The 25,988-nt window shown below is 40.4% G+C and overlaps 1 protein-coding gene across 2 annotated transcripts in view; it reads left to right on the top strand.

Moving 5' to 3' along the window:
- Positions 1–21,677, top strand: part of CILK1 (ciliogenesis associated kinase 1) — a 37,847-nt gene extending 16,170 nt beyond the window's left edge. The window contains exons 5-13 of one of the 2 annotated variants that reach the window (XM_063097535.1): positions 6,231–6,363; positions 7,064–7,235; positions 9,335–9,502; positions 11,579–11,899; positions 13,404–13,594; positions 13,726–13,874; positions 17,159–17,287; positions 20,032–20,154; positions 21,335–21,677. In XM_063097535.1, coding sequence (XP_062953605.1) covers positions 6,231–6,363; positions 7,064–7,235; positions 9,335–9,502; positions 11,579–11,899; positions 13,404–13,594; positions 13,726–13,874; positions 17,159–17,287; positions 20,032–20,154; positions 21,335–21,489 — 1,541 coding nt within the window. In that variant the 3' untranslated portion in view covers positions 21,490–21,677. Of the gene's footprint in view, positions 1–6,230; positions 6,364–7,063; positions 7,236–9,334; positions 9,503–11,578; positions 11,900–13,403; positions 13,595–13,725; positions 13,875–17,158; positions 17,288–18,695; positions 18,763–20,031; positions 20,155–21,334 lie in introns of those variants that run through there. The other variant, XM_063097534.1, reaches the window with a different exon arrangement.
- The last annotated feature ends 4,311 nt before the right edge of the window (positions 21,678–25,988 follow it).

Genomic DNA, 25,988 nt, shown 5'->3' with positions numbered 1-25,988 from the left:
TGTGAAATCAAAAACAAGTTATTTACTTCCAAGATACAATGGTGGGACAAGCATAGAGTACATATTCTCATTCAAAAAGGGAGAAATAGGCCAAAAGAAAAGTATAACAGGTCCCAAACAAGTCTGAAACCCAGCAGGGCAGGCATTAAATCTCAAAGCTGGTAAATCATGTTCCTTGACTCCATGTTTGATGTCCTCTGCATGCTGGTGAGGGGATTGGGTCCCCACATCCTCGGGCAGCTCCACTCCTATGGCTTTCCTGGTCTCAGGTCACATTTCAGCTCTTGCAGGCTGGCGTTCCACACTGGCAGCTCCATAGGTCTGGGGTCTCTGTGGCGGTCCCACTCCCACATCTCCACTAGGCATGGTACTAGGCATGGGGGTTCCTCTACTGCTACTCTGACCCCACGTTTCTGCTCTAGCGAAGACTATGCAGTAAATCTGCCCCTGTGACAAATCTCTTACTAGGTCCACAGGCTTTTCCATACATCCTTTGAAATCTGGTGGAGGATCCCAAACCTCCACAGCTCTGGCATTCTGAGAGCCTGCAAACTTAACGTTATGTGGGTGCTGCCAAAGCTTTCAGTTTGTATTTTCCAAAGCTGTGGGTCCGGCCACACCTGGGGCTAATTTAGCCAGTAGCGGTGCAGGAAGCTGCTTCCCAAGGTGACCCCTGGCAGTGAGCCTGTGGAGGGTGCCTCAGGCCTGTTTCCTAAGACCATGTTGTCTTCCTAGGCCTTTGGGCCTGAAATGGAAGGGTTGGTCCCAGAGCTTCTGCAATGCCTTCAGGGCCTTTTCCCCCTTCTCTTAATAATCCCTTTCTTTTGTGCTGCTATTTGGTATACCATTGAATTGTTCTTCTAAGTGTGCTCTGCTTCTCTACCACAACAGACAGTACATTTTCCAAATCTTTGCACTCTGCTTTCCTTTTAATTATAAATTCTGGCTTTACATCATGTCTTTGCTGCCATAACTCAGCATAGGCTGTTGCGAGTAGCCATGCAGCTGCCTGAGTGTTTTGCTGCTTAGAAATTTCTTCCACCAAATACTCCGGTTCACAACTATTAAGTTCCAACTTCCACAAAGTCCCAGGGCATGGACACAGTGCAGCCAAGTTCCTTGCCAGTTCATAGCAAGGGTGATCTTTGCCCCAGTTTCTGAAAAACCCATTTCTGAGACCACCTTAGAATGGTCTTTACAGTCCATATTTCCATAAGCATTCTGCTGACCACCATTTAACCAATCTCTAACCAACCTTTCCCTGGTTTTCTTATCATCTAAACTTTCACCAGCATCTAGGATTTTTCTAGCCTGTTCCTCCAAATTCTTCCAGCCTTTGCCTAACACCCAGTTTCAAAGCCACTTCCACATTTTCAAGTATTTGTCATAAGCAACACCCCACTTCTCTGGTACCAGTTTTCTGTATTAGTCCGTTTCTGTTTCTTATAACAAAATATGTGGAGCTGGGTATTTTATAAAGAAAACAAAATTGATTGCTTGTAGTTTCTGAGGCTGGGAAATCCACAGGCAAAGGAATACCTCTGGTGGTGGCGACAGTGACCCCTCACATTGTAAGATGGTGGAAGCAGAGAGAGAGCAGAGACTCTTCATGCTCCCCTTTTAAAGCCCTCAGAACCAGGCCCTGACCACCATTTTTAATCCATTCATTATAGCATGGTCCTACAATCTAATCACCTCTTCAAGGCCCCACATTTCAATTGCTGTAATAGGATTTCTACCCATGACGGTTATAGTGGGAATTAAGCCTCAATGAGGTTGCAGGGGTGGGCATCCAATCTACAGCAGAGAGTAAAATAGCAATTGTCTAGTAATAGTACTAATAATGACTAGCTCTTGCAAGGTGCTAATGTGCCAAGCACTGCTATAAGAGCTTTACAGATATAACACATTTAATCTTGCCAAACAACCCCATGAGGTAGATTCTATTATTTCCCTATTTTACAGATAAGGAAACTGAGGCACAGAAAGGTTTAGTGACTTTCCAGCCAGTGAGTAACAGAACTGGGGTTTGCAATCAGGCAATCTTGCTGGTCTGTACACTTAACCACTAAGCTGCATTGCCTCTCATGTAGAAATAGTAATGTTTTGTTAAAGTGGAGATGAAAAGTAACCGTATATAACATAAGGATCTTATGCTTTTAATTACTAAGGAATATAACTCATGGGTATAAGGCCAATAATAACTAATTCCCATATTATTCAGTAATTAACAGAAGGCTAGATATTCTACAGACATATTCATGAATTTGTCATAAAGGCTTATACTTGAAGACAGTATAGCAGATACGGCATATGTCGACTGATAGATACAGTTGTCATCGGTCATTTTTAAAAGTCTGTTTGCAATTCATTTTTTTTTTTTTCTGATTGTTTTGGGCCTGAAGCATGATCTGTAGAAAGGGAAGCTGTTTAGAGGGATACATGGGGAATCAGAGTCTTGATTCTCCTCATTTCATTACTGTGCATATTCTCTGCAATTAGGATTAAAGAATAGTTAGCAGTGAGGGAAGAGACAAAACCTGGCTGATTAGAGGAGGTGGTTGATGTTTATAGGAGCCTGATTCAGGGTGGAAGCAAAGTAGGAGGTCTGGAGTGCAAGAATGATCCTTGTATCTGAGGACGAATGGAGCATTAGGATGAGCTGAACGGGAGAAGAAGCGAGTTTTTTGAGGTGGGTGTTGTAGATGGTGGCAGATGGAGTACCAAGGGGTTGGGGGCTGGAGGACAGATGACTCATGGTAAGAGAAATGCCACATAAGTTTGGAAATAATAATTATCCAACCTAGAGGAGAAAAAAGGGAGTCTACAAGGAATAGCACCATTACTTTGGACTTGAGAGGACCAAAACCACAAATCAAGATTTAGCTGTATGGATTGAGAGGGAAAGAGTAGAAGTTGACACTGTAACAGCTATGACACATTTCTTGGTAGGACTGTGAATAATATATCTACTGTACCTCACCCTCATGACTCAGTTTTCCCATCTGTTCTGTAAGAAAACAATGCCTGCCATTTCTTTTTTCACTGGAGTGTTTTTAAAGATCTGAGTTTTTAGGAAGAGAAACCATGATCTCACAGTTCATATGTTTTCAGAGGTTGCAGGAATCATCCTAGGTGCATTGATAAAAGATTACTCTCTAATAACTGCTGTGTCTTTACACATTCTTAAGCCAATTTCAAGATGGGAGCTCACAACCAGACCTTCTGGGAGCTGGAGGTTGCTCTCAAGAACAGGCTGTCTAAACACAGTGACTCAGTTATACCAAGTCTTCTAATAAATATTATCCACTCTGGTGGGTGTGGATAATCTTTATTTAATTAGGCTGATAATAAGCCATTCAAATTTGTCCATATCAGAAATTCTTTTCTTTCATTTTAAAGGCTATTCTTGACCAATAGTGAATTACTCTTTGCATTTGTTGAGTTGATGAGCTCAAGTTTGGTTCTTACTATAATTTAGGTTTAATTTACTATTTCATTAGGCTACTTCAAGGAATTGGTATGAGGAAGGCCACTAGGTATATATCAGTATAGTGGCAGGATAAAGAATGAAGCAATATATGTGCAAATACACACATATGTATATACACATAAATAAATACATACATACATATACATATGCTATAAAAATAGCAAACTTGCTGTGCATCTCCCTGGTCTAATGGGTTTGATCTCTTCAATGCCTTGGATTATGGAAAGCAGAAGCAGCCCTGTGGTGGGAAGGAAATACTTCCTTCTCTCACTTGTGTCCCTCTTGAATGTATTTGACCATTTCTGTACCTTCATCCCCTTCTGTGTGCACTGGGTTCTAGGCTCTGTGATTATATTCACTTTATCCATCTAAGCCAGCCATTTACCTTGCAGTTCCATCATTATGCCATAAAATTAACCATTTGGAACTGTTGTCTTCAGAATGATGAACAGAAAAGAGATCCTTTTATTAAAACACTGTTGCTTCCCATGATACTTAGAATTTAGTGCATTTTCACATATAACCACATCACAGTTACCCTCTCATTTCTCTAGAGCAGAGACAGTTTCTGGAAAATAACCTTGACTAGTAGATTTCGTCCAGCTGGAACAACCTCTGTGATGAGGATGTCCATCTCTGAGCCCTCATTGTCCCCTAGAGGGTCATTGCTTTTCTCTCTCAGTTCTCAGTTTCTGTCTCATGGGGCTTCCTCCCTCCCACAGCTCTGGTCTATTGTCTGTTGACCTTGCCTGCTTGGCCCAGGTAGATTTGTCACCATTAAGCTCCTTCATGTTTCCTACAAACCTATGCAAGACCTATGTTCAATTGACAAGAATATATTATGAGACCACCATGATCCTGCCAGTATGCTAGAAGAAATATAAATGTGGTCTCTACCCTCAGTGTGCTTCCATCTAATTAGTGAAAAATGGTTAACATACCTGAAAATGAAAGAAATATTCTCAAGTTCAGGGAGGAGGGCCTATTACATCCACAAGAGCAAGAACCATGCCCATTTAGGTTCTTCTGAGTCCACAGAGCCTAACCCATTGCCTGGCATGGAGTGGGCCCTCAGTGAATATTTGTTGGAAGAGTGAATGAATGAAGAAGGCTAGCATACTAGAATGGCTTCATGGAGGAAGGGAAACTCAAAACAGGTCTTGAAGGATGGCAAAAGTTGATGCTGAGGTAGACAAAACGGAGCAAGGGACAACATTATTAATGAGGAGAAATACAGTGAACTTAAAGGGAATGAGAATTTTTAGCTGATTGGAACACACTTTACACATACTGATAAGTGCTGGAAAATAAGTTTTCTCTAGGTAGAATGAAAGGAGTTCAGCCTTGTTAAATAATTTAAAAAGGAGCCATGAAGGGTTTTCTGCATGGATGGGAGAATGACAAGGAAAAGATAGTGTTTACGTGATCAGGATGTGTGGGAGTTCAGAGCGGCTGGAGCAAGGAAGGGGCAATGCAGGGACAGGCAGTGAGAGCCAGGGCGTGGGAGGGGGCAGTGGAAATGGTAGAAAGGGACAGATATGGGATATTTTGATGGAAAATGGGACACAGTCCCATGACTGGAAAAGGAGAAGGGTAGACCCAACATGACACAAGGTACCTGGCAATTTTATCAAAGATTTGGGAAGGAGAGATGATCTGGGAGAGGAGAAAAGTGGTTTTGGACAAGTTGAAATAGGGATGACAGTGATATCCAGTTGCTATCTGATTAGAGATGTAGGTCTCCAGAAGGGTGGAAAAGGCCCATTGGAGATGTAGACTTGAGCCCTCTCACATAGAGGTTGTCTAGGAATACTGTAGACCTTAAGTGATTGTTGTTAATTTCTCCCATAATGTGGTAGACGGAATCCAGCTTTCACAACATTGATTATGATAGCTCATAACAGAAAACCTCATCAGCAGCATCAACTGAGTTGGATTTCCAGTCGTGGTGCTCCATTGAGATTTAGAGTCACGCTGAGTGATGTCTATGGCAGAGAGACTCTAAGGAAGTGAGAGGTTTGGGGGTTTCAGAGGCATATGTGCTGATTGCTGGGAGTCTGAGTGCATCTGGGAGACTGGCATGTTGAATATCTCCTGCCTGCACCTTCAGAGCCCTGCAGTAGCTGGGACAGGCTTCCCTTTGATGAGTTATCTTTGCCTTTCACAATGTGAGCTGCAGATGTACCTCCATACTTCTTCCTTAGGCAAAGTAATCAATACTTCACATTTACACATGTGTTGCCACACACACCAAATCTGATTTGAGTAGGTCATATTCATAAATCCTTTGTTTCTTAAACAAAAATCACAATTGCATCTCTGCTGTGGTATAAACTTTTAATACTCATAATACTATTGTCTTTTGAAATGGTTTTAATCTCAAATTTTTTATGACTTACTTGGTCCGGGTAGGAATCATATTTTTCCCTTGAGTGACAATTTCTTTTTGCAAGGTTATCTCAGCCCATAACTGAGTTTTAATATTTTAAAAGTTTTCTCTCTTGTAAAAAAAAAAAATTATGAAGATCAACTTTTGAATAATTTTGTACAGGGAAATGAATGAAGTCCTGTGAAAAATCCAAAGGACTCTACATTACCATGGGATAAATGCATGGAATCTTAGGTGTCATGCCAGACTTACTTCTAAATTGTCGCTGTTATGAAATGAGCAGTACGGCTGCCAAGAGTAAAGCAGGAGCAAACTGAAATTTGGGTTCCTTATCCTCTGTCTCTACAGGCTTCTTCCATCGAGACTTAAAGCCTGAGAACCTTCTCTGCATGGGACCAGAACTTGTGAAAATTGCAGACTTCGGATTGGCACGAGAAATCCGATCAAGACCTCCATACACAGACTACGTGTCTACCAGATGGTGAATATTATTTTTCTCAAAATTATTTCATTGTACTTTTAAAAGATACCATTATACTGAGGATAATATTAAAGTCACAAACATTAACTTTTCACTAAAAGGGAGCAGTGCAGTCTGAAACACATATTTGTAGGTATGTTGGCATTGTACAAGGCTAAAAGCTTGTGTTAAAAATAATTTTAAAAGGAAACCCATTCTGATTTTCCATAATATAAATAAGGTGTTATAGATAGGCCTTCCTGAGGATAGTTTCCCAAAGGAGTTATGTAAATAATTCTCCAAAGACCTGTCTGAAAAATCTAATTGCTATTGATAGTACTTTAAGACCCTGGGAATCTGATTTAAGCAATTTGCCCTGACAAAAAAGTAGCCTACACACAAGTTTTATGTTCTCACACTCCCCCTGTCTCTCTCTTCTCTCTCTTTCTCTCTCTCTCTGTCTTTCTCTCAGTCTCTCTGTTTCTGAAAGATGCTGAGAAGACTCCTGTAGAGAAATGCTCAGTAGAAAATGCTGTGAAATAGAGAAGCACTACTTTTCAACAGCAGTCATGGCAGTTCCAAGTCCTCACAAGTCCACGTACCCACACTAAGCTAGAGACAATATTGAAATATATAAGCTTTCTCACTGAGAATTGATTGTTATTTCATTTAATTTCTGACCGGTGGAAGCAATAGTAGCAGTGAACCTTTGTCCCTGCAGGTATAGGGCTCCAGAAGTGCTCCTGAGGTCCACCAACTACAGCTCCCCCATTGATGTCTGGGCCGTGGGCTGCATCATGGCAGAGGTGTATACTCTCAGGCCGCTCTTTCCTGGGGCCAGCGAAATTGACACGATATTCAAAATTTGCCAAGTGTTGGGGACACCAAAAAAGGTAATGATATGGAACAAAGGCCTGTGGGCCCAAGCCTGTGGCTTTTCCTCTCTTCTAACCCTGTACAGCACTGGCACTGTTGAGCACCTGCCCATTCTAGAATCTTTCTCTTGGCCTTGGTCATTCTGTACTGCCCATGTTCTCAGACATGGCTGGCTTCTCTTCCTCCTTCTCCGCTTGAGTGTGGTATCTGTCGTGGCTCCCTCTGCTTTTCTGTCTGCATCATCTCACCTCCCTTGTGGAGCTTCTCCAGTCTCATGGCTACAACTCTTATGTCTATTCAGAAGTCTCCTAAATGTAATCTGTAGCCCTCACCTTGCTCCTTTACAATGCCATTCACATATTTACAATTATTATGGGATTTTCTCCTGACTCCCTCACCATCACCCCAAACTCAACATGTCTGGAACAGATTGCTTTTTGGTTACCACCAACCCAGCTTCTTCTTTCACCCCCCATTTCTGTCTGTGGTCCTGTCATAATCCCAGAGCCCCAGCCTTGAGGCTGAGTTTCAGCCCTCACCTTGTCTTTTTCTCTTACTCCCCTTTCCCTTTATTCAAGAGCTGGTCAGTGAATCCTGTTGAATATCACTGCATAATATCTCTCACGTGGCTCTCATCCTTTCCAGTTGACTGCTGCCATCACAGACTGGACCATGATCACCCTGCCTGTATCTGGGGGCATCTTCTCAATCTTCTTGCCTTGAAGTCTTTTCCCTCTTGCTAATCTTTTAGGCTTTAGCCAGATTCGTCTTTCTAAGGAACAGCTCTGGTAGTATCCTCCCCTCCTGCATATATTCATTGACTCCCCATTGCCCACTCCCCTTAACTCACATTCCTATCCCCCATTTGATACCTGTACACATCCTGGCTGTGCCCTGGAATCTTCCTGCTTCTGTGCTCTGAACATACACCCTCTGCCTGAGTGAATGTCTCTCATGTGGCTAAATCTCGCTCTTCTTCCATGGCCCTCAGTAATCTCCCATCTTCAGCTGTCTCCTGTGTTATTGATGTAATTATCTGTGTACATAGCTGCTTCCTGGACCATAAGCTCATTCAGGGCAAATATTTGTCTTGCATTTATTTTTCCAAGTCCCAGCACCATTGCTGGTACAAACTAGACCCTCAACAATTTTTTTTTAATCATTTGAATGAATCATTAATGCCACCTCTTCAGCAAAGTTTCATGGTTCCCTGCTGGAATCTCTCCCTCCTGTGCATATCTGTATCTGTACCTCTCTTGTGGTCTTTATCACTTTTTACTCTGTATTATTGTGTTTTTTAATAAATGTCCTATTTTCCATTTTAAGGACAATAATATCCTTAAGGGCAGGATTTGCATTAGATTATTTCTGGATATCCAATAACACTAAGCATATAGTAAGCACTCAAGAACTGTTTAAGTGATGAATGATATAAGCTATACATAGTGCCACTGGCTTTAAAAAAAACAAGTGGAAGCAATTACATGAGGATGTGTCTTATACAACAGTAGAGTGCCAGAACTAGAAGGAACCTTAAAGACCATTTGTTCAGCATTTTCCTTCATTCACTCTAGCATTTAGTGTCCCATAGATATGATACATAAAAAAGTGGAGGGCTTGAGACTGGGCAAAACAGCCTCATTTACTGCTGGACTACTCAGCATGTATGAGTGTGTTGTGAATCATCAAGTTAGGGATATAGTAATATGTAGGGTTTCTCAAATTTATTTGACCAGAAACAAGATGTTTTGTTTTATTTTGTTTTCCCCCCAAAAATATCTCAGTAGTAGTTTCCAAACCTCTGTCTTATGGAATACAATTGGAAAAATATTAATTTGATTCAGTCCCAAAATGTTACGATATAGACTATAGTATGTAAAGATTATGAAACAAGGTGGTGGCAAATCAAATGTCTTTCCCTCTATTCCCCAGGTTTCATGTTCTTTTTAGTCTCTTCATTGACATAGCCCTGTGTCTCCTCACACACAGCATCATGTAGTAAATGTGGACAGGGTAATGACAAGATTGCCTTTCCATTATGGACACACTTGCCAGAGTACAAACTCATGTCACCACAATTGGCTGAGCAAGATTTTCTGTCTTTTTCTTCTTTTAGACTGACTGGCCTGAAGGCTACCAACTTTCAAATGCTATGAACTTCCGCTGGCCCCAGTGCGTACCCAGTAACTTAAAGACCTTGATTCCCAATGCTAGCAGTGAAGCAATTCAGCTCCTGAGAGACATGCTTCAGTGGGATCCCAAGAAACGACCAACAGCTAGTCAGGTTTTCCTCCATTTTCTTCTATTTGCTTGTGTTTCTTATGAACTTCATGTCTAACTCTGAATAATTTCTATAAATCACATAATAATTTCTATAAATCGGGAAATGTTTTATTTAGCATTATGGGTGAAAAATGGTACTGAATACCACTAGTGGTATTCTACATAAGGTATAAGAACTTAAAGTAGTTTGAAACTTACTGTGTATAATTAAAGTCATTAAGGTTTAAACAATATAGTTGCTTTGAAAATGGGCATACAATTCAAATGATACATCACCATCTATGTGGTAATGATATATATCTGTCTTTGGAGAATGTTTTCAGATATATTCTCTATGAGTTAAGATTAGGTAGGAGTTTATTTATAAGCCAGTACTCATTGTTGAAAGGCAACTTTATACGTTGTAAAGTCTGCCTTGCTCATTCTACAGGTGACAAAGATTGACAGATGAGATAGAGTTACGATAATAATGGCAATTAGCATGTTATAGCAGCACTTTACAGTTTGTAAATGCTTTAGTATATTTTATGTAATTTTAACCTGATAAACACTCCAAGAGTTAGGTGTTATTGTTTTCACTTTTTTAAAGTGAGAAAACTGAATCTCAGAAAGTAAGCGATTTTCCCTAATATCTTGTCTAGCAACTTGTACAGGTAGTGCAACCAGCTGCAATTCAATCAGTCACACAGATGAAAGGTCTTCTGACTTCATACCTCCTTTTTTCTCATCCCACCTTCCCCCAGGCCACTTTGACTTAGACTATGAAATGCACTCAAAAGAGGCATGGTAATGCTGTGGGCAAATAAGCAACCACTTCTAATGAGAGAAGATGATTTGGCCAAGCACAAGTGATGGGGATATTTGAAGAAAGTGCCAGTGTGATGTTAGAATTTGTCATAGCTGGAGAGATGATAGTTGGAGGAATAATTAAAGAGTGTAGAAAAGCAGTTTTTCAAAAGCTCCAAGAAGAAAGAGCCAGAATTTGCTGCCATAAGACTCTGGATGGCTCAAGAGGGTAGGAAAGCTCTCAGAAATGCACTTGCTGGTGGGAAATTTCCAAAATGGTTTCAGGGCAGAATGGAAGCTTTCTGATGATTCTTTTTAAAAGGGTGCACATAAGAGATGAAAAGAAACATTTCTGTAGCAAGCAACCAAGAGAGGAATGTGTGCTTTTAAGAACAGTGTCAGAAAAACTAAAAATACTCCCAAATCATTTGAGACTTGCTGAAATGCCTGGGACTATAGAGAAGGCTTTTTAAGTTAGATGCCAGAGTCTGGAACTTCTACCAGAGTATCTGCATTCTTTGCCTCTGTACTTATACTTATATATAATCATTGCAGATGTTTATAACTCTGTCCCAGACTCATTAAGAAAGATTATGTTATGTTCAATGGCTTCCATTCAAAAAAGACAAGGGAATATAGGGAATATTTCAGAAAGAATTGTAAACCCCAGTACCTTAAGAATTTTCCCTTGGCTATACAGAAAACTCGATTATCCAAAACAGCTGACAAGATTCAGTTGTAGAGTAGGTGTAACTATATTATGTATTACACTTTTGGCACTCCTGGGATAAAAGCATATGTGTCTGCTTATTTTGTACTTGGTACAAAAAGATCCAGTGATCTTCCAGGATCACTATGTTTGGCGCTCTCAATTTTATATGATTTTTTTCTCTTTCTATGGAATGAGGAAATGAGCTTAGAAGGGTGAAATATCTGGTACATCATAGCTCATTGACCCTCTGCAAGTTACCTGGCTTCTCTGCTGCTTATTGTCTCATCTGTGAAATAAATTATAGCAAATAAGTTGCAAAAGCAGGATCTGTGTTGAGCCAGAATGCTTTTCAGCTACTTTATCCAAATAATTTTAAGTATTACAACCAGTACCTATACTTTATGGTATCACAGGTAAGGAAAATCACAAGGGATATTACAGATTCAGGATGCTGTCTTATAGTTGTTTGGGCTAAGAAACTGTTGTAAACTGGTCACATGAAGTAGAGCCCAGTGATCATGATGGTGTGTTAACTTTCCTGGTTAGAGTTTTCTCCTAAAGCCTCATTTGTCATTCTAGGCACTTCGATATCCTTACTTCCAGATTGGACATCCACTGGGCATCACTGCACAAAGCCTTCAGGATTCAGGAAAATCACAGAAAGACATCCTGGAGAAGGCAGGCCCATCTCCTCATATTAAGCCAGTCCCTCCTGCCCAGCCCCCAACCAAGCCACACACACGGATTTCTTCACGGCAACAGCAAGCCAGCCAGCCACCTCAGCATCTCATATACCCCTACAAAGCAGAGGTCTCCAGGACAGATCACCCCAGCCATCCGCAGGAGGACAAGCCCAGCCCGTTGCTTTTCCCATCCCTCCACAACAAAAATCCTCAGTCGGTAAGCAGCAAGGATTTGCCAGCGAGCTTTGTGTCTGTCTTACTCCTCTTCTTACCCTATTTATTGTATGGAATATTTTCTTTTTCAGTATATAAGGTCTAATGATAATATGTTTATCTTTGCAATAGCATGGAGTTGTGAAAAGACCTTTGACTTTGGAGTTCAACATCAAAATTCAAGTTCTGGCTCTGCCTCTTAGGAAGTGTCCCTCGTCAGGGGTGGGGGCAGCTGTGGGGAGTGGTCAAGAGCTGGACTCTGCCACCAGGCTGCCAGCGTCTCAAATCTCAGCTGTGCTACATCATAGCTTGTTGACCCTCTGCAAGTTACCTGGCTTCTCTGCTGCTCATTTCCTCGTCTGTGAAATACGGATAATAATTGCATCTACCTGATACAATTGTTTTGAGGATTAAATGAGTTAATACTTGAAAAGAATTTAGAATAGTGCCTGGCACCTGGTTAAAGATCAGTAAATGTTAGTCATTGTTATTATTAATCCCTACGGACTCAGTTTCCTCATCTGTTAAAGGAAGGTCATAGTGTATGTCTTGTCCACCAGACAGGGGTGTTCATGAGGTTCAAAGGTCACGATGCTTGTGAAGATGTTTTGAAAATGATAAAGTCCCGTCCTAATATTTGTAGATTGTTATTCATGTTAATGCTGCTAATTGATGCTGTTAATGCTGGGCTATTAGTTGAACCCAGATCTTTCTTCTCTTGGGCTAGTTTTCAAAAGGAAAGAATGATTTTTGGTTCAGTAAAATAACGTGACAAGGGATTTTAGTCATAATTAGCTTGGTAATGCCATCTGAAGAGTCCAACTTTCTAACACCTTTATGCACAAGTACTACTTTTTCTATGAACTAGTATTCACTGAATGCTGGCTCCCAATGTGCATGCTGTGAGATGTTGCCAGAGGTGGCAAGGGTGTTATCTCTGAGCTCTTCACTTTACCCCAGCCCATGATTTGGAAGTGGTATGCATTTGGAAATTTCCTGTTGTAGCTAATTCTGTAAAGAATTCTGTAATTCTTTAAGAGATAGTATCCAGGTCAACTGAGAAGGCAAAGAAGGCATTGTTTGCATTGTTTTCTGTAAAAGAGCAGGATGGCTGACATCTTATCCATAATCTCTTGCATCTTTATTTATTACAGTATAAATCATATTAATTCTTTCAGGATGAGGCCCAAATGAGAATCCAGCCATCTTCCTAAAATGTGAAAAGTATCTTACATTTCTTTTATAAAATCCTTTTTTATGTATCCTCGGTAGATGACTACCAATGCAGTCTATGCAGGATAGGTGAGAGACAGAGGCCTGGGGATGTGTTTTCCACAATTGCCCTTTCAGATAGGCAGAACATATCAGGGAATGTTGTGCCTCAGGATCTTCCTTTAATAACAGAGACTTCAGAATGAGAATATACTTCATACTTCAGAATGTACTCATGGATGAGCTCCATTAATACCAAGTATTGCTTTTTTTTCCCCCTCTACTTGTACACACAGAAAATATTAGCTGGCCTGGAGCACAAAAATGGTGAGATCAAGCCAAATAGTAGGAGAAGGTGGGGTCTTATTTCCAGGTCAACAAAGGATTCCGATGATTGGGCTGACTTGGATGACTTGGATTTCAGTCCATCCCTCACCAGGATTGACCTGAAAAACAAGAAGAGACAGAGCAATGACACTCTCTGCAGGCAAGTGTGCTGCTTATATCTGTGAACAGACTGAGGCTGGGGTTTGTGAAATCATTTGTACCTATCTGATGATTCTCTCTCTCTTTCTCTCTTTCTCTCATGCTCACCTTCACCATGTTCTCTTGATTCAGATTTGAGAGTGTTTTGGACCTGAAGCCCTCTGAGCCCATGGGTACAGGAAATAGTGCCCCCACCCAGACTTCATATCAGAGGCGCGACACACCCACTCTGAGAACCGCGGCCAAGCAGCACTACTTGAAACACTCTCGATACTTGCCAGGTAATATAAGTGACTTGCCTTTACTGATCATTAGTAAAAAGTCTGTCCTTGGAGTCACATATTCACAAAGCTTCTGTTTTGGAAGGCAAATAAATACTTGTGGGCTCCCCTTTGGAATGGGTGAGAACAGTATAAAAATATTTGCTCAAGCCCAAGCCTCACATTTTTATCTTATATAGTCGCCTAAGATAAGAAATTTGATATAAGAAACTGGGTCCAGCCCCTGGGAAGAAGGAACTGGCAGGAGCTAGGTAGTATGTCAGAGGCTCCTTTCCAGACCAGATTTAGGAGAAATTGCCAGTCAGTAAACCAGGGTAGGAGCTTAGTCCCACCATCCAGGCAGTACTGCAGGGGTTAAGTGTCAATGCTGTAGTTTGGTGGGTGACCAAGCCTCTCGCCAGATTCCAGATTTACAGCATTAGCCAATCTTTCATTCACAAATTCATTCAAGTAGTAAATACATGTGTGTTGAGCATCTATTGCATGCTAAGCACTGGGAATATTACAGTGAACAAAACAGCCAAGCAGGGCCTCTGGTTTGCACAACTCCAGGAAGCTCCTTCACATCATCGTCTACACAGTGGATTTATAAAGCAGCCCTGCAGACAATGTCCTCGCTCTCGTGCAGGTTACACTTAGCAGTTGACACTTAACCCCTGCAGTACTGCCTGGATGGTGGGACTAAGCTCCTACCCTGGTTTACTGACTGGCAATTTCTCCTAAATCTGGTCTGGAAAGGAGCCTCTGACATACTACCTAGCTCCTGCCAGTTCCTTCTTCCCAGGGGCTGGACCCAGTTTCTTATATCAAATTTCTTATCTTAGGCGACTATATAAGATAAAAATGTGAGGCTTGGGCTTGAGCAAATATTTTTATACTGTTCTCACCCATTCCAAATACCCTAGCCATGGGAGAGACACTTCAACACATAGACAAGCAGTAATCACAGATGGTGACAGAATGGTCAGGGAAGGCCCCTCTGAGCAAGTGACTCTCAGTCAGGCCCCAAAGAAGGAGAAGGAACCAAATGTGCAGAGAGCTGGGGGAAGGGCACACCAGGCAGAGGAAACGACAGATGCAAAGTTTTGGAGGTCAGAAAGGGCTTGGCCTGTGAGAGGAGGGGCAGAAAGGCCAGTGTGGCCAGGAAGAGAGGAGGTGATGTAGTGTGTAATAAGAGACATCATGGGGATGTTGTAAGAAACTGGATTTGATTTCATGAGCAGTGGGAAGCTCAGGAAGAGTTTTCATTGGAGGAGTGACACGGTATTATCTACATCTGTGCACTCAGTGAGTGAGGGGCCAGCAAGCTGTAGCTGTTGTCCAGGGGAGAAAAGTGCAGGTACAGGCTGGGGTGCGGTCAGAAGGGAAGGGATGGGGGAATGGCAGGCTCTCCTGATGCATTAAATTCCTTGCCATCTGGTTGAGAAGAGGGCTTCTTAATACTGCCAGACTTCATCAGGATTGACATGGTGGTCTTAGAATATAGGTCTGACAGTTCCCAGGAGGTCCTGGAAGAAGAGACCAGATGGCAGGTATAGAGTGATCCAGGTGTGAGGGGGACAAAGACTCAAACTACAGTGATCACAGGCAAAAAGGAGCAGGGAGCAAATCAGAGGCCTCCAGGGGAAGAAGGAGAAGGATAAAAGAGAAATTCAAATTTTCAGTTTTGGAAAATAGCTGCAGTGCTCCACATGAGTGGAAACATGAGCATTCTAGAGAGAAAATGGTTTGGCTTGAGGCAAAGTGAGAGAGGTCAAGGTCAAGGCAGCTGCATTCTGGGAGGCCTGGGGTGTGAGGGACCAGAGTCAGTGAGGGTTGTGGTACAGGTGAGAGTCCTCAGCACATGATGGTGATGATGGTCCAGGTCAGGTAAGAAGGGGAACCTTGCAGGAGAAAATGCAGAAAGAAGAGAGCAGAGGGCTGCAGAATGGGAGGGTGGGGATGGGGAATGGAGAAGAACCTGGAAAGGGACATGTATTAGTCCATTTTGTGTTGCTATAACAGAATACCTGAGATTGGGTAATTTGTAAAGAACAAAGTTTTACTTGGCTTACGATTCTGGGGCAGCTGCATCTGGGGCAGTCCTCAGGCTGCTTCTGCTCATGGTGGAAAGTGGCAGATGGCCGACAGGTACAAGCAGATCACATGACAAGAGGAATCAAGAGAAAGAGAGGAGGTGCCAGGGTCTTTTAAACAACCAGCTCTCACGCGAACTAATGGAGCAAGATCTCACTCAGGCCCCCCTCCCCCAGGAAGAGCATTAATCCATTCACGAGGGATCCGCCCCAATGACTCAAACAGCTTCCAGTCCCATTGGAGATTAGATTTCCACATGAGTTTTGGGGGGACAACACATCCAAACTCTATCAGGATAGGAAGGAAGTGATCTGTGAAGGAGGAAGATTGGAATGCCAGGAGCACTGAAGTCCAGGACAGACCAGAGGGTCAAGACATGGACAACTGCTGGTAGATGCATAAGAGACCTCTCTCAAGCCACCCCCAAAGGAGAAAACACGCTAAACCCAAAGACGGCATCTTTCCTATGCCATCTGTCAGATGGCATCACCACACTTTTTGCTTGGATGATTGCATCACAGAAAGTTTTTGACAAATTGTTCTGTGTTAATTTCATCTCTGAAGTGTGGTGCAAGATTAAATGTGCATTTTGCATTTTAAATACATTTTATTGTATGTAATTAAGGTCTACAACATGATGTTATGCGGTACATATAGATCTAAAAAGGTTTCTAGAGTGAGTGAAATTAACATATCATCTCACAAAGTTACCTGTTTTTTTGTTTTGGTGGCAAGTGCAGCTAAATCTACTCATTAGCATGATTCTCATATACAGTACAATTTTATTATCCATAGCCCTCATGCTGTACATTAGACCTCTAGACTTGTTCATCCTACATGTCTGCTCCTTGTATCCTCTGACCTGTAGCTCCTCATTTCCTCCCCTCTACCCTGCCCTGGTGACCACCATTTTGTTCTGTCCCTGTATATTTGAATTTTTCTTTTCTTAGATTCCACATATAAGTGAAATCATGTAATATTTTTCTTTTTTCTTATTTCACTTAGCATAATGTCCTCTAGGCTCATCCATGTTGTGGCCAACAGCAAGATCTCATTCTTTTTAGGGCTGAATAATAATGTTGTGTTTGTAAACACACTCAATTACACACACACACACACACACACACACACTCTCTCTCTCTCACCACAGTTTCTTTATCCATTCATCCATTGTATTTTGCATTTTAAAATAATTTCTTCTCTATTAGGAATAAATATAAGGAATGGCATACTCCCGAATCCAGGCAAGGACTTTATTCCATCTAATCCATGGTCTAGTTCCAGTTTGTCTGGAAAATCTTCAGGGACAGTATCAGTAATCAGCAAAATAAATTCAGGTGAGCAATGATTATTAGCTCCTAAATAACAAAAAGCAAATTCTCTGGATGTGGCAAGGTGGGTACAGAGAGATGTGGGACGCGCTGTGGGACCACAAGGCCTTCCTGGTGTGAAAAATCTAGGCTTCTAGCCCTGCCCTTGTCTCTCTTTCTTGGGAGCAGTCCTTGGGGCTCAGCTGTCTCCCACAGGGGCCTTCCTTCAAGAGTAGCTGGGGAGTACAGCCTAGTCTTCACTGGCTCAAGGGAAAAGCAAATGTATCTTCATGTACTCTTACCAGGTCTGACCTCTGAGGCCCTGGCTTGTGTGAGCAACCTTCCTCTTGGGTGGAAGTGGCTTGGTTCCATCCAGCTTTCCCCTCTATCTGATGATCCAGCCTCAGGCCCAAGGCTTCAGAATCCCTTCTGGTTGGAAGGTGGACAGTTGGGAAGCCCCTCCCCACTTTTTCCATTAAGTGGCTGAATGAATTTCATTAAGTCCGCCAGGCTCACAGACCCATTACCCATGTCATTTTTCCCTCCCAGGCAGCCCCTGCTGTGTGCTGCTTCCCCTTCTACATTGCCAGGTAAACATCTGGGCTTCACTTCTTCCTGCCTTCTTCCATTAGGTGTTCATTTGTTCTAAGAAACAAAGAAAAGAAAGAAATAATATCTCTCTCATGATAATAGAACACCCATGTACCCACCACCCAGCTTAAGAAGTCAAACTGTGCAAATACACATGAAGCCCAGTGTCTTCGGCCTCTCCCTCCCAGTTCCCTTTCTCCCCGCCCCTGCACTGGCCACATTTGGGTATTTATTATTCCTGTGCATTTAAAAAACTTTTTATGAAATTCATAGTTTGGTTTTTCATGTTTAAAATTTGTATGAACATAATCCTGATTGCCACTTCACTCATTTTAATAAATAATGTGTGTAGCAATTATATGTCTATGCAATACCAAAGTTATTATTTATACTAGACCATAATTTATTTATTCCCTCTCTTCTCTGTGAACACATAAGTTGTTTAAAATTTGCTGTTAGAGTGCTGACAGCTAGATAGGAAAAATAAGTTCTAATGGTATACAGTAGTGCTAGACACCTATAATTAACAATAATTTATTGTACAAAGAGACGAGCTCAAAAATCACAAAGAAATGATAACTTTTTGCGGTGAGATATATGCTAATTACCCTGATTTGATCATCACATGTTGTACACATGTATTGAAATATAACTCTGTACCCCATAAATATGTACAATCAACACATGTCAATTAAAAAATAAATTTAAAAGAAAGAAAGAAAGACTGCTGAAATGGACATTATTATACGCCTAGTGTTGTGCACATGAGTTAGGGTTTCTCTGGGTGTAATGTCTAGGAGTAAATATTTCAGGTTAAAGGATGTGCTCATCTTCAACTTTACAGATACCTGCATTGCCAAATTGCTCTCCAGTAGGGTATGAGAGTTACTCTACATCCTTGATGCTGCTTGGTACTGTCAAGACTGAAATTTGTGCTAATCTGATGGGTGTGAAGTGAAATCTTATTGTGGTTCAAAATTGCATGTTCTGTTTACTAATGAGTTTCATCATGTTTTCTTGTGTTTATTGACTGTAAATTTTTTCCTTTTTGTGTCTTACCCATTCAAAGTCTCTTCCCATTTTTATTCATATTTCTTTTTTTAAAAAGATGACTGGTAAAGGGATCTTAACTCTTGACTTGGTGTTGTCAGTACCACGCTCTCCCAAGTGAGCTAACCGGCCATCCCTATGTAGGGATCTGAACCCGTGGCCTTGGTGTTATCAGCACCACACTCTCCCAAGTGAGCCATGGGCTGGCCCTTTTATTCATATTTCTTTACTCACTCAAGTGCAAAATGCACTCCAGCTGACCAACATAACTCTTCGTGCATGCATTCCCACTCTGCCTTAAGCAATTGCCAAGAACACTCTGTATTGTGAAGACAGAGCAGCTCTACCACTTATTAACTCTTTTCCTAATGGATAGAATTTCTGTTTGTATAACGACCAATAACAACATTCTTCATTATTCCATGTGCTCTTTTAAGCCTACATAATAATAATTATAGATATGCATTCATCCATCCAATATTAATTGATTACCTGTTATATGCAAGGCATTTCATTAACCTCCTGGAATGCAAAGGTGAGTAATATACAGTCCCTGCCCTTAAAGCACTCTCAGGTAGAAATCACTTAAAAAGTGAATGTAATTAATATTTTTAAATAATGGTTAATTTTTCTGATTATGGACAAGAATATTTAATGAATATACTTATTTGTAATAGCTAAATAATTAAGATAACCTGTGTGTTGATCAATAAGAGAATGATTAAATAAATTATGGCTTATCCATATTCTAGAATTTGTATTTACTGACACAGCAGGGTAACTATTCTATTATTATGGAGTGAAAAAAGCAAATTTCAGAACAAACTGAACCTATTTTTATTTTAAAAAAATAAAGAAAAATGTCAAATTTCTCCTTTTTTAATTCAACAACCAATCCTCTATTTGGTTGCTGTCAACTAGAACAGCTGTTTTTGTCCCTCCTAGTCATTCTGACAGTGTGGCATGATGGAATGCTCTGCTCAAAACTCACTGTTTTCATCTTAATTCTTTTTTTTTTTCTCTAAAAGTAAAAACTTAATTATTTATTGTTCTGCACTGCTGTTTTTTAACCCTGTTGGTGTTGTGGGTACGTGTCTTTGTAGTAATGAGCTCTTGCTTTTGCAAATCAGTTGGTTCCAGCTCTACGAGTTCTAGTGGATTGACTGGAAACTATATTCCTTCCTTTTTGAAAAAAGAAATTGGTTCTGCTATACAAAGGGTACACCTGGCACCTCTTCCAGACCCTTCCCCTGGTAAGTTCTTTTTTTTTTTTTTTTAAGATGACTGGTAAGGGGATCTTAACCCTTGCCTTGGTGTTGTCAGCACCACACTCAGCCAGTGAGCTAACTGGCCATCCCTATGTAGGATCCGTACCCGTGGCCTTGGTGTTGTCAGCACCACACTCTCCCGAGTGAGTCATGGGCTGGCCCTCCCCTGGTAAGTTCTATTTCAGATTATTCATGAATTGATTCAACAGTTATTGAGCAACTGCTTTGTGCTAAGCCTGTCATAGGCCTGGGATCCACCAATGAGTGAGACAGACAGAACTCCCTGTCCTTGTGAACTTGCACTCTACAGATAATAAGTAAACTGAATGAGTATAACATAGTAAGTCAGATGCTCATAAGCGCTAAGGAGAAAAACAAAGGAGGCAGGAAGTAGGGATGGTGGGGTTGGAGTGTGGGGTGCAGATTGCAATTTTAGATAGGGTAACCAAGAAGAGCTCACTGCCAAGAAGTCATTGAGTAAAGATTTGAAGGAGGTGAGTGATTCTTAGGTGCACAGGCTTTGAGGCTGGACAGGCCTGGCAAATTCAAGGAGTAGCAAGGAGGCCAGAGTGCAAGAGTGGCGTTGAGTGAGAGAGGGAGTAGCAAGAGGAGGTCAGAGGGGTGACAGCACAGCAGCAGGCCACTGTAAACATGTTGTCACGGACTCTGAGCAACGTGGGAGCCATTGGAGGGTTTTGAGTGGAGGAGTGAGGTGATCTGACATCTATCTTCACAGCCTCACTCAAGCTGCTGGTTGTCAATAGACTGATGCCAGAGAAAGGTCGGAAGCAGGAAACCAACTAGGAGGCTTTTGCAATTATCTAGGCAAGAACTGATGCTAGCTTGAGCCAGGGTGTTAATAGTTGAGTTCGTAAAAAGTTGCCAGATTCTGAGTATGTTTGGAAGGTAAAGCCAATAAGACTTACTGAAAAATTACACGTGGGATATGAGGAAAAGAGAGGGGTCAGGAATAACACCAATATTTTTGTCTTGACAGCTATAATCATGGGGTTGTCCTTTTCTGAGATAAGGAAGACTGTGAGCAGGAGACAAAGTGCTCCTCTTAAACTCATTTTCTGGCATTTTTGTCACCAAGATACACATATCTGCACTTTGCTTGCATTGGTTCCCTATCAGTCAGGCCAGCCTTTCTTTTTCATTGCAGGTTATTCTTCTCTGAAGGCTGTGAGACCTCATCCTGGGCGACCTTTCTTCCACACCCAGCCTAGAAGCACTCCTGGGTTGATACCACGGCCCCCAGCCGCCCAGCCAGTACACGGCCGGACAGACTGGGCTTCCAAATACGCATCTCGGCGATGACTGTCTCAGTGATGAAGCCTTCTGCGGGGGAAAGCAGGACACTTTCCCTTGGCCAACTCACGTTCTGTCTGCAAGAAATGTGCAGATAGTGTGAAAGCAAACACTTTATAGTTATTCTTCTGAAACTAAAACATTTCAATATTCTTTAAAGTTTTTTTTAAATATTGATTTGAATGCAATACCCTTTTTTTGTATAAAATTATTTTATTCTAAAACTAGGTCCCATTATTTTCGTAAACAACAGCATTTTGTATATACGGATTATGTTTTAGCATTTTATACAGTCAACTTTGTAATGAACTTTTTAAAGGTTAATTAATTTTCCTTTGGGGTTCCAGATAATATTTTATACAGATTTTGAAAAATGTAATAATATTACTACAGTATTGCAACAGGGGGGAAATTTAAGGCTATGCGATAGAGGGTTATTTACTCAATGTGTATGGATATTTTGAAAGGGTTTAATTTTAAATGTGGCACATTAGGTACTTCAGACTTTCTTAGAAAAGTTATCCTCTGCTTTTCTTAATATCTTGTCATTGGTTTGATTTTTTTGATACCACTATGCTGTTCTAAAAGTACTATTATGTAATTTGATTTGTTTTGGTTTTGTTCCCTAGGTGAAAGAACTCTAAGTAAATTTTTTTTGAAATGTGTACAGCACCCTCTAATGTGGCTGCAGATATCCAAGTGAAACCAAATTTAATCATGCTATGCCATTACATTCCATTTTCTTCCCTTTTTGAAGTGAAATTTTATAAGCACCCATAAAAAAGAAGCTTTTCACCTCAAAATGTTCTCAGCATAAAGGTTAACATAGTCAATTAAACTTATATCCCGGACAAGACATATGACCAAAAAAACTAAGTTTCAAAGCAGCAGAAGATTTTTAATTATAATAACTGAGAAGGAGTTTTGCACTCAGCTCAGTTCTCCAGGTCTGGCTAGGAGCAGCCAATGAATATTCAATCTTATGTCCTAGCCAAATTCTCAGGACATTTGGGAGCAGAAAAGATTTACAGCAGAGGTTCCACTTCTCTAGGAAGTCATGGTTGCCACGATGTTAGTGTCCACAGCATGCCACATTTGAACTCTTAACCCTTGTGTAGTTTCTTTCAAGAGTGAGAAATCTTATTTGCTGGGCAGAAGCTGTTCCATTGAGAGGAATGTTTACAGCAATTTTGAAAATGACAAAGCTAGTTTGGAGACAGAAAAAGACAAAAGGTCCACTCTTGTCCATCTCTATGTCACATTTGCCTCCGCTTATGGTTACTTTAAGGGCAAGAGGGAAGGTCACCACCAGTGAATGCGATGTAATCTCAACAGTGTGTTGACTGACATTTTCTCAGGGCTCTTTTGGTTCCAGGTTCCAGTATACAGCAAGTTGAACCTTATAAAATAATCATTTTTGTAGGTTAAAATGAGTATAGGCACTTTCATATGGTTCAACCTAATAAGTTGGTAAATGATTGCTTTGGTGTATTAATAATACATTGCAGCCTGAGCAAATTATGGTGGCTTCCAAAGGGCCCTAACCTAAAATCAGGGAGTAATTTATGTTTCAGAGAGAATCTGGCTCAAAAATATACTTGACCAAGCACTATGATCCCTAGGGGCATGAGAAAAGCACATAACAGATGTGGATTAAATAGGTGATATTTTCTTGTTAACAAGCTGGCGGCAAAGCTTTGTCAAATGTATATGCAAGCACAAGTTAAAGCTGAATTCATTTCTGTATTATATTCTCAACTCATTATCTAAAGCAACAGAAAATGTGTTTTCAGAGATGAGTCCTTTACTATAAGGTTAATATTTATTTTCCCTTTCTGTATTATATATACGTAAATTAATCTGAAAGCTTCCCGAGCTTGCTGGAAAGCGGGTTTTGAATTGTAAATACCCCTTAGAGAAGAAAATGGATTGTTGAATAGCATATTGGTACTCTGGCTTATGTTAAGGTCATTAAAACCTAGTTACCTAGCTATCACACATAATAAAATTGTTTTTCTAATACTTCTGTAGAGTCCAACTTCAGAAAATACTTCACTTTCTTCCTTTTACACTTTCCTTTGTTTACCAGCAGACACCTTCCCTTGGGGAGTCAAACATGTTTTATTCGTATGAAAGTCAAGAAGCTGATGCACAGTTTGAGAAAAGCAGAAGACTGAAAAAACAATCGAAATTCTAAAGAACTAGCAAGATCCTATAATGTACACTTTCTCCCCCTAAATGGGTAAAGGACAAATTGTGTGTACATGCTATGTACTATAGAAGGGAATAATGACCATTTTTTGTTAAATGAAAATAAAATGCTACTTGTGTATAATTTTAGTTATTACACAATTATAAAATGTCATGCAAGACACCAACAGGAATGATGAGTTTAACCGTATCTGTCTATGACTATACCTCATTTACAGTCAGAAAGCTTTCTGGGACATCAGGAAATGGTACAAGGTTGGCTCCCATTCTGTACCCAAAAGTTCAGTGACAGTGGTGTGCCTAGGGGTACAGGTGTGCCCCAGGTAGAGCAAGCACAGCAGGGAAAGTTGCACTTGCATATAAGCTACTCTTGGCATGAGTGTTCATTTTACCATAAAATTCCAATAATTCCTAAGCCCTCACCCAGCTCACGTATGAAAGGTAGGAAGGTAGTTCAAGTAGGAAGAAAATTGATTTTCAAACAATTTTTTAGACACATTTCTTGCCTAAAAGGCTATATACATCTAATGAAGTGACATTATGTCATCTTCTGGAGTTATCAAAAATTAAATACAATCAAGGCAACACAAAACAAAGATTGTTTTAAGAATAAATACAGGTATTGTTGGAGTTAACAGGCACCATGTTTTCTCATGAAATAGCATCTCCCTAGCATCTGGCCATTGTTTTGTGCCATTTAGGAGAGAAAAAAAGGAATGCAGGCTGTATGTTTCAGCCCAATGTATGTCCAAAAGCAATATGTTTATAGGAGAATGTTTGATATTCTAATTATTTTATATCATTTTAAGTGTACTGTAGTAACTTGTTTGTTTAATATATGTAGTTAATTTTTAGAATTATTTTTACAGTTTCCAACCAAATGTACTGTACTTTTATATAATTTATTATGAGGACCTTCTCATGGAAACTATTAACAGGATAACTGGAGACAAATATCACATTAATTTGTATTATCAGTTTCCTACAGACATTGTGCTAATGTGAATTTAAAGTGACCTGAACAAAGTCTTCTGATCACATATATCTCAGTACGGAGAGCAGTTTAGTCACCTTATTTGATTATAAGGAGTACCTGAGATTATATTTATTTATAAAGCAAATATTCATAATAATGAGAAGATAGGAGAACAGAAAACCACTTAAGCAAGACACTTCTGAAATAAAATGTTGCTTTTTGAGTAGTTTGTCCTAAGGTGTTCAAAAATGTTAACTCTATATAAGGAAAATTCTCCAAATAAAGTCACAGTTTAAGAAAAATTAATTTGAGTTCTGTTCTTGTTTTTATGTTCTTCCATCAAAAGATAATGTTAGTATTTTCTGTTTTCATATGCTAGTTCATTTGGAAGTTTGATATTTTATAACTTCTTAATGCTTAGTGTAGTGTTATTGCTGTGAAATTGGAAGCATACAATTACCAGCAGCAGGAATATTTATCCCATAGTGTAGAGGTATTTTTATTTTGTTTTTTTGTTTGTTTGTTTGTTTTTAACTCAGCTTTTCGTAAGTTAGGTATTTTCCTTTTTTTTTAAAAGCAGGTGGAAATAATTTGTTATTGCTGATTTAATCACACTTATGTCAACCTAAAAAGAAACTCAGAGAGACAGGCTCTCCAGAATAAATAAATTTATTTGTGAATAGCAGAGAATTGCTATTCAGGGCACACAGGCTATGGCTGGCCATAGCATACCCAGAGGGGTCAGGAAAAGGGGCAATTTCTTAAAGACAAAGAGAGTCCATATAGACTGTTTTGAAACTAAAGGTTACAAAATCAAAGGCTAGAGGGGTTTGTTACAGGCGTTGGTGTTAGCTTATTGGCTGATACTGCTGTTGATAGGCAAGTGTTCTTCTGCAAGAAGCTTATCTGAAATACTGTATCCTGAGGGAGTTCTTGTGGTAAGTCCTGTGTGCATGAGGGCTTCTTTTTTATGGCCTCTGTGACTCCATTTTGCTAGAGTTTGACATAGTGACTCCATTTTGGTACCAGCAAACTTTCACAATACCTACCTTGTATGTTTTTTAGTGTTTCACGGCACATTTACATATACAATTTAAACCTTCAAAAGAAGCTGATAACTTGATGAACTACATACAGATGCCACACGAAATACATTTTCTAAACATTCTTTGACTCCTTGAAAGAATGTTGTAGGATCATGATCTACCAATCAAACTGGTCTTGGTGAATCCCTAAATGTGCCCCTCAGCATCGGAACACAGCTATCCTTACTGTGTAATTGTTGGCTTTTTTCTAATCTTTTGGCTTCACATTGGGCCCA

Source organism: Cynocephalus volans, chromosome 5, assembly GCF_027409185.1.
Source record: "Cynocephalus volans isolate mCynVol1 chromosome 5, mCynVol1.pri, whole genome shotgun sequence".
NCBI lineage: Eukaryota > Metazoa > Chordata > Mammalia > Dermoptera > Cynocephalidae > Cynocephalus > Cynocephalus volans.
This window is presented reverse-complemented; position numbering and strand designations above follow the sequence as displayed.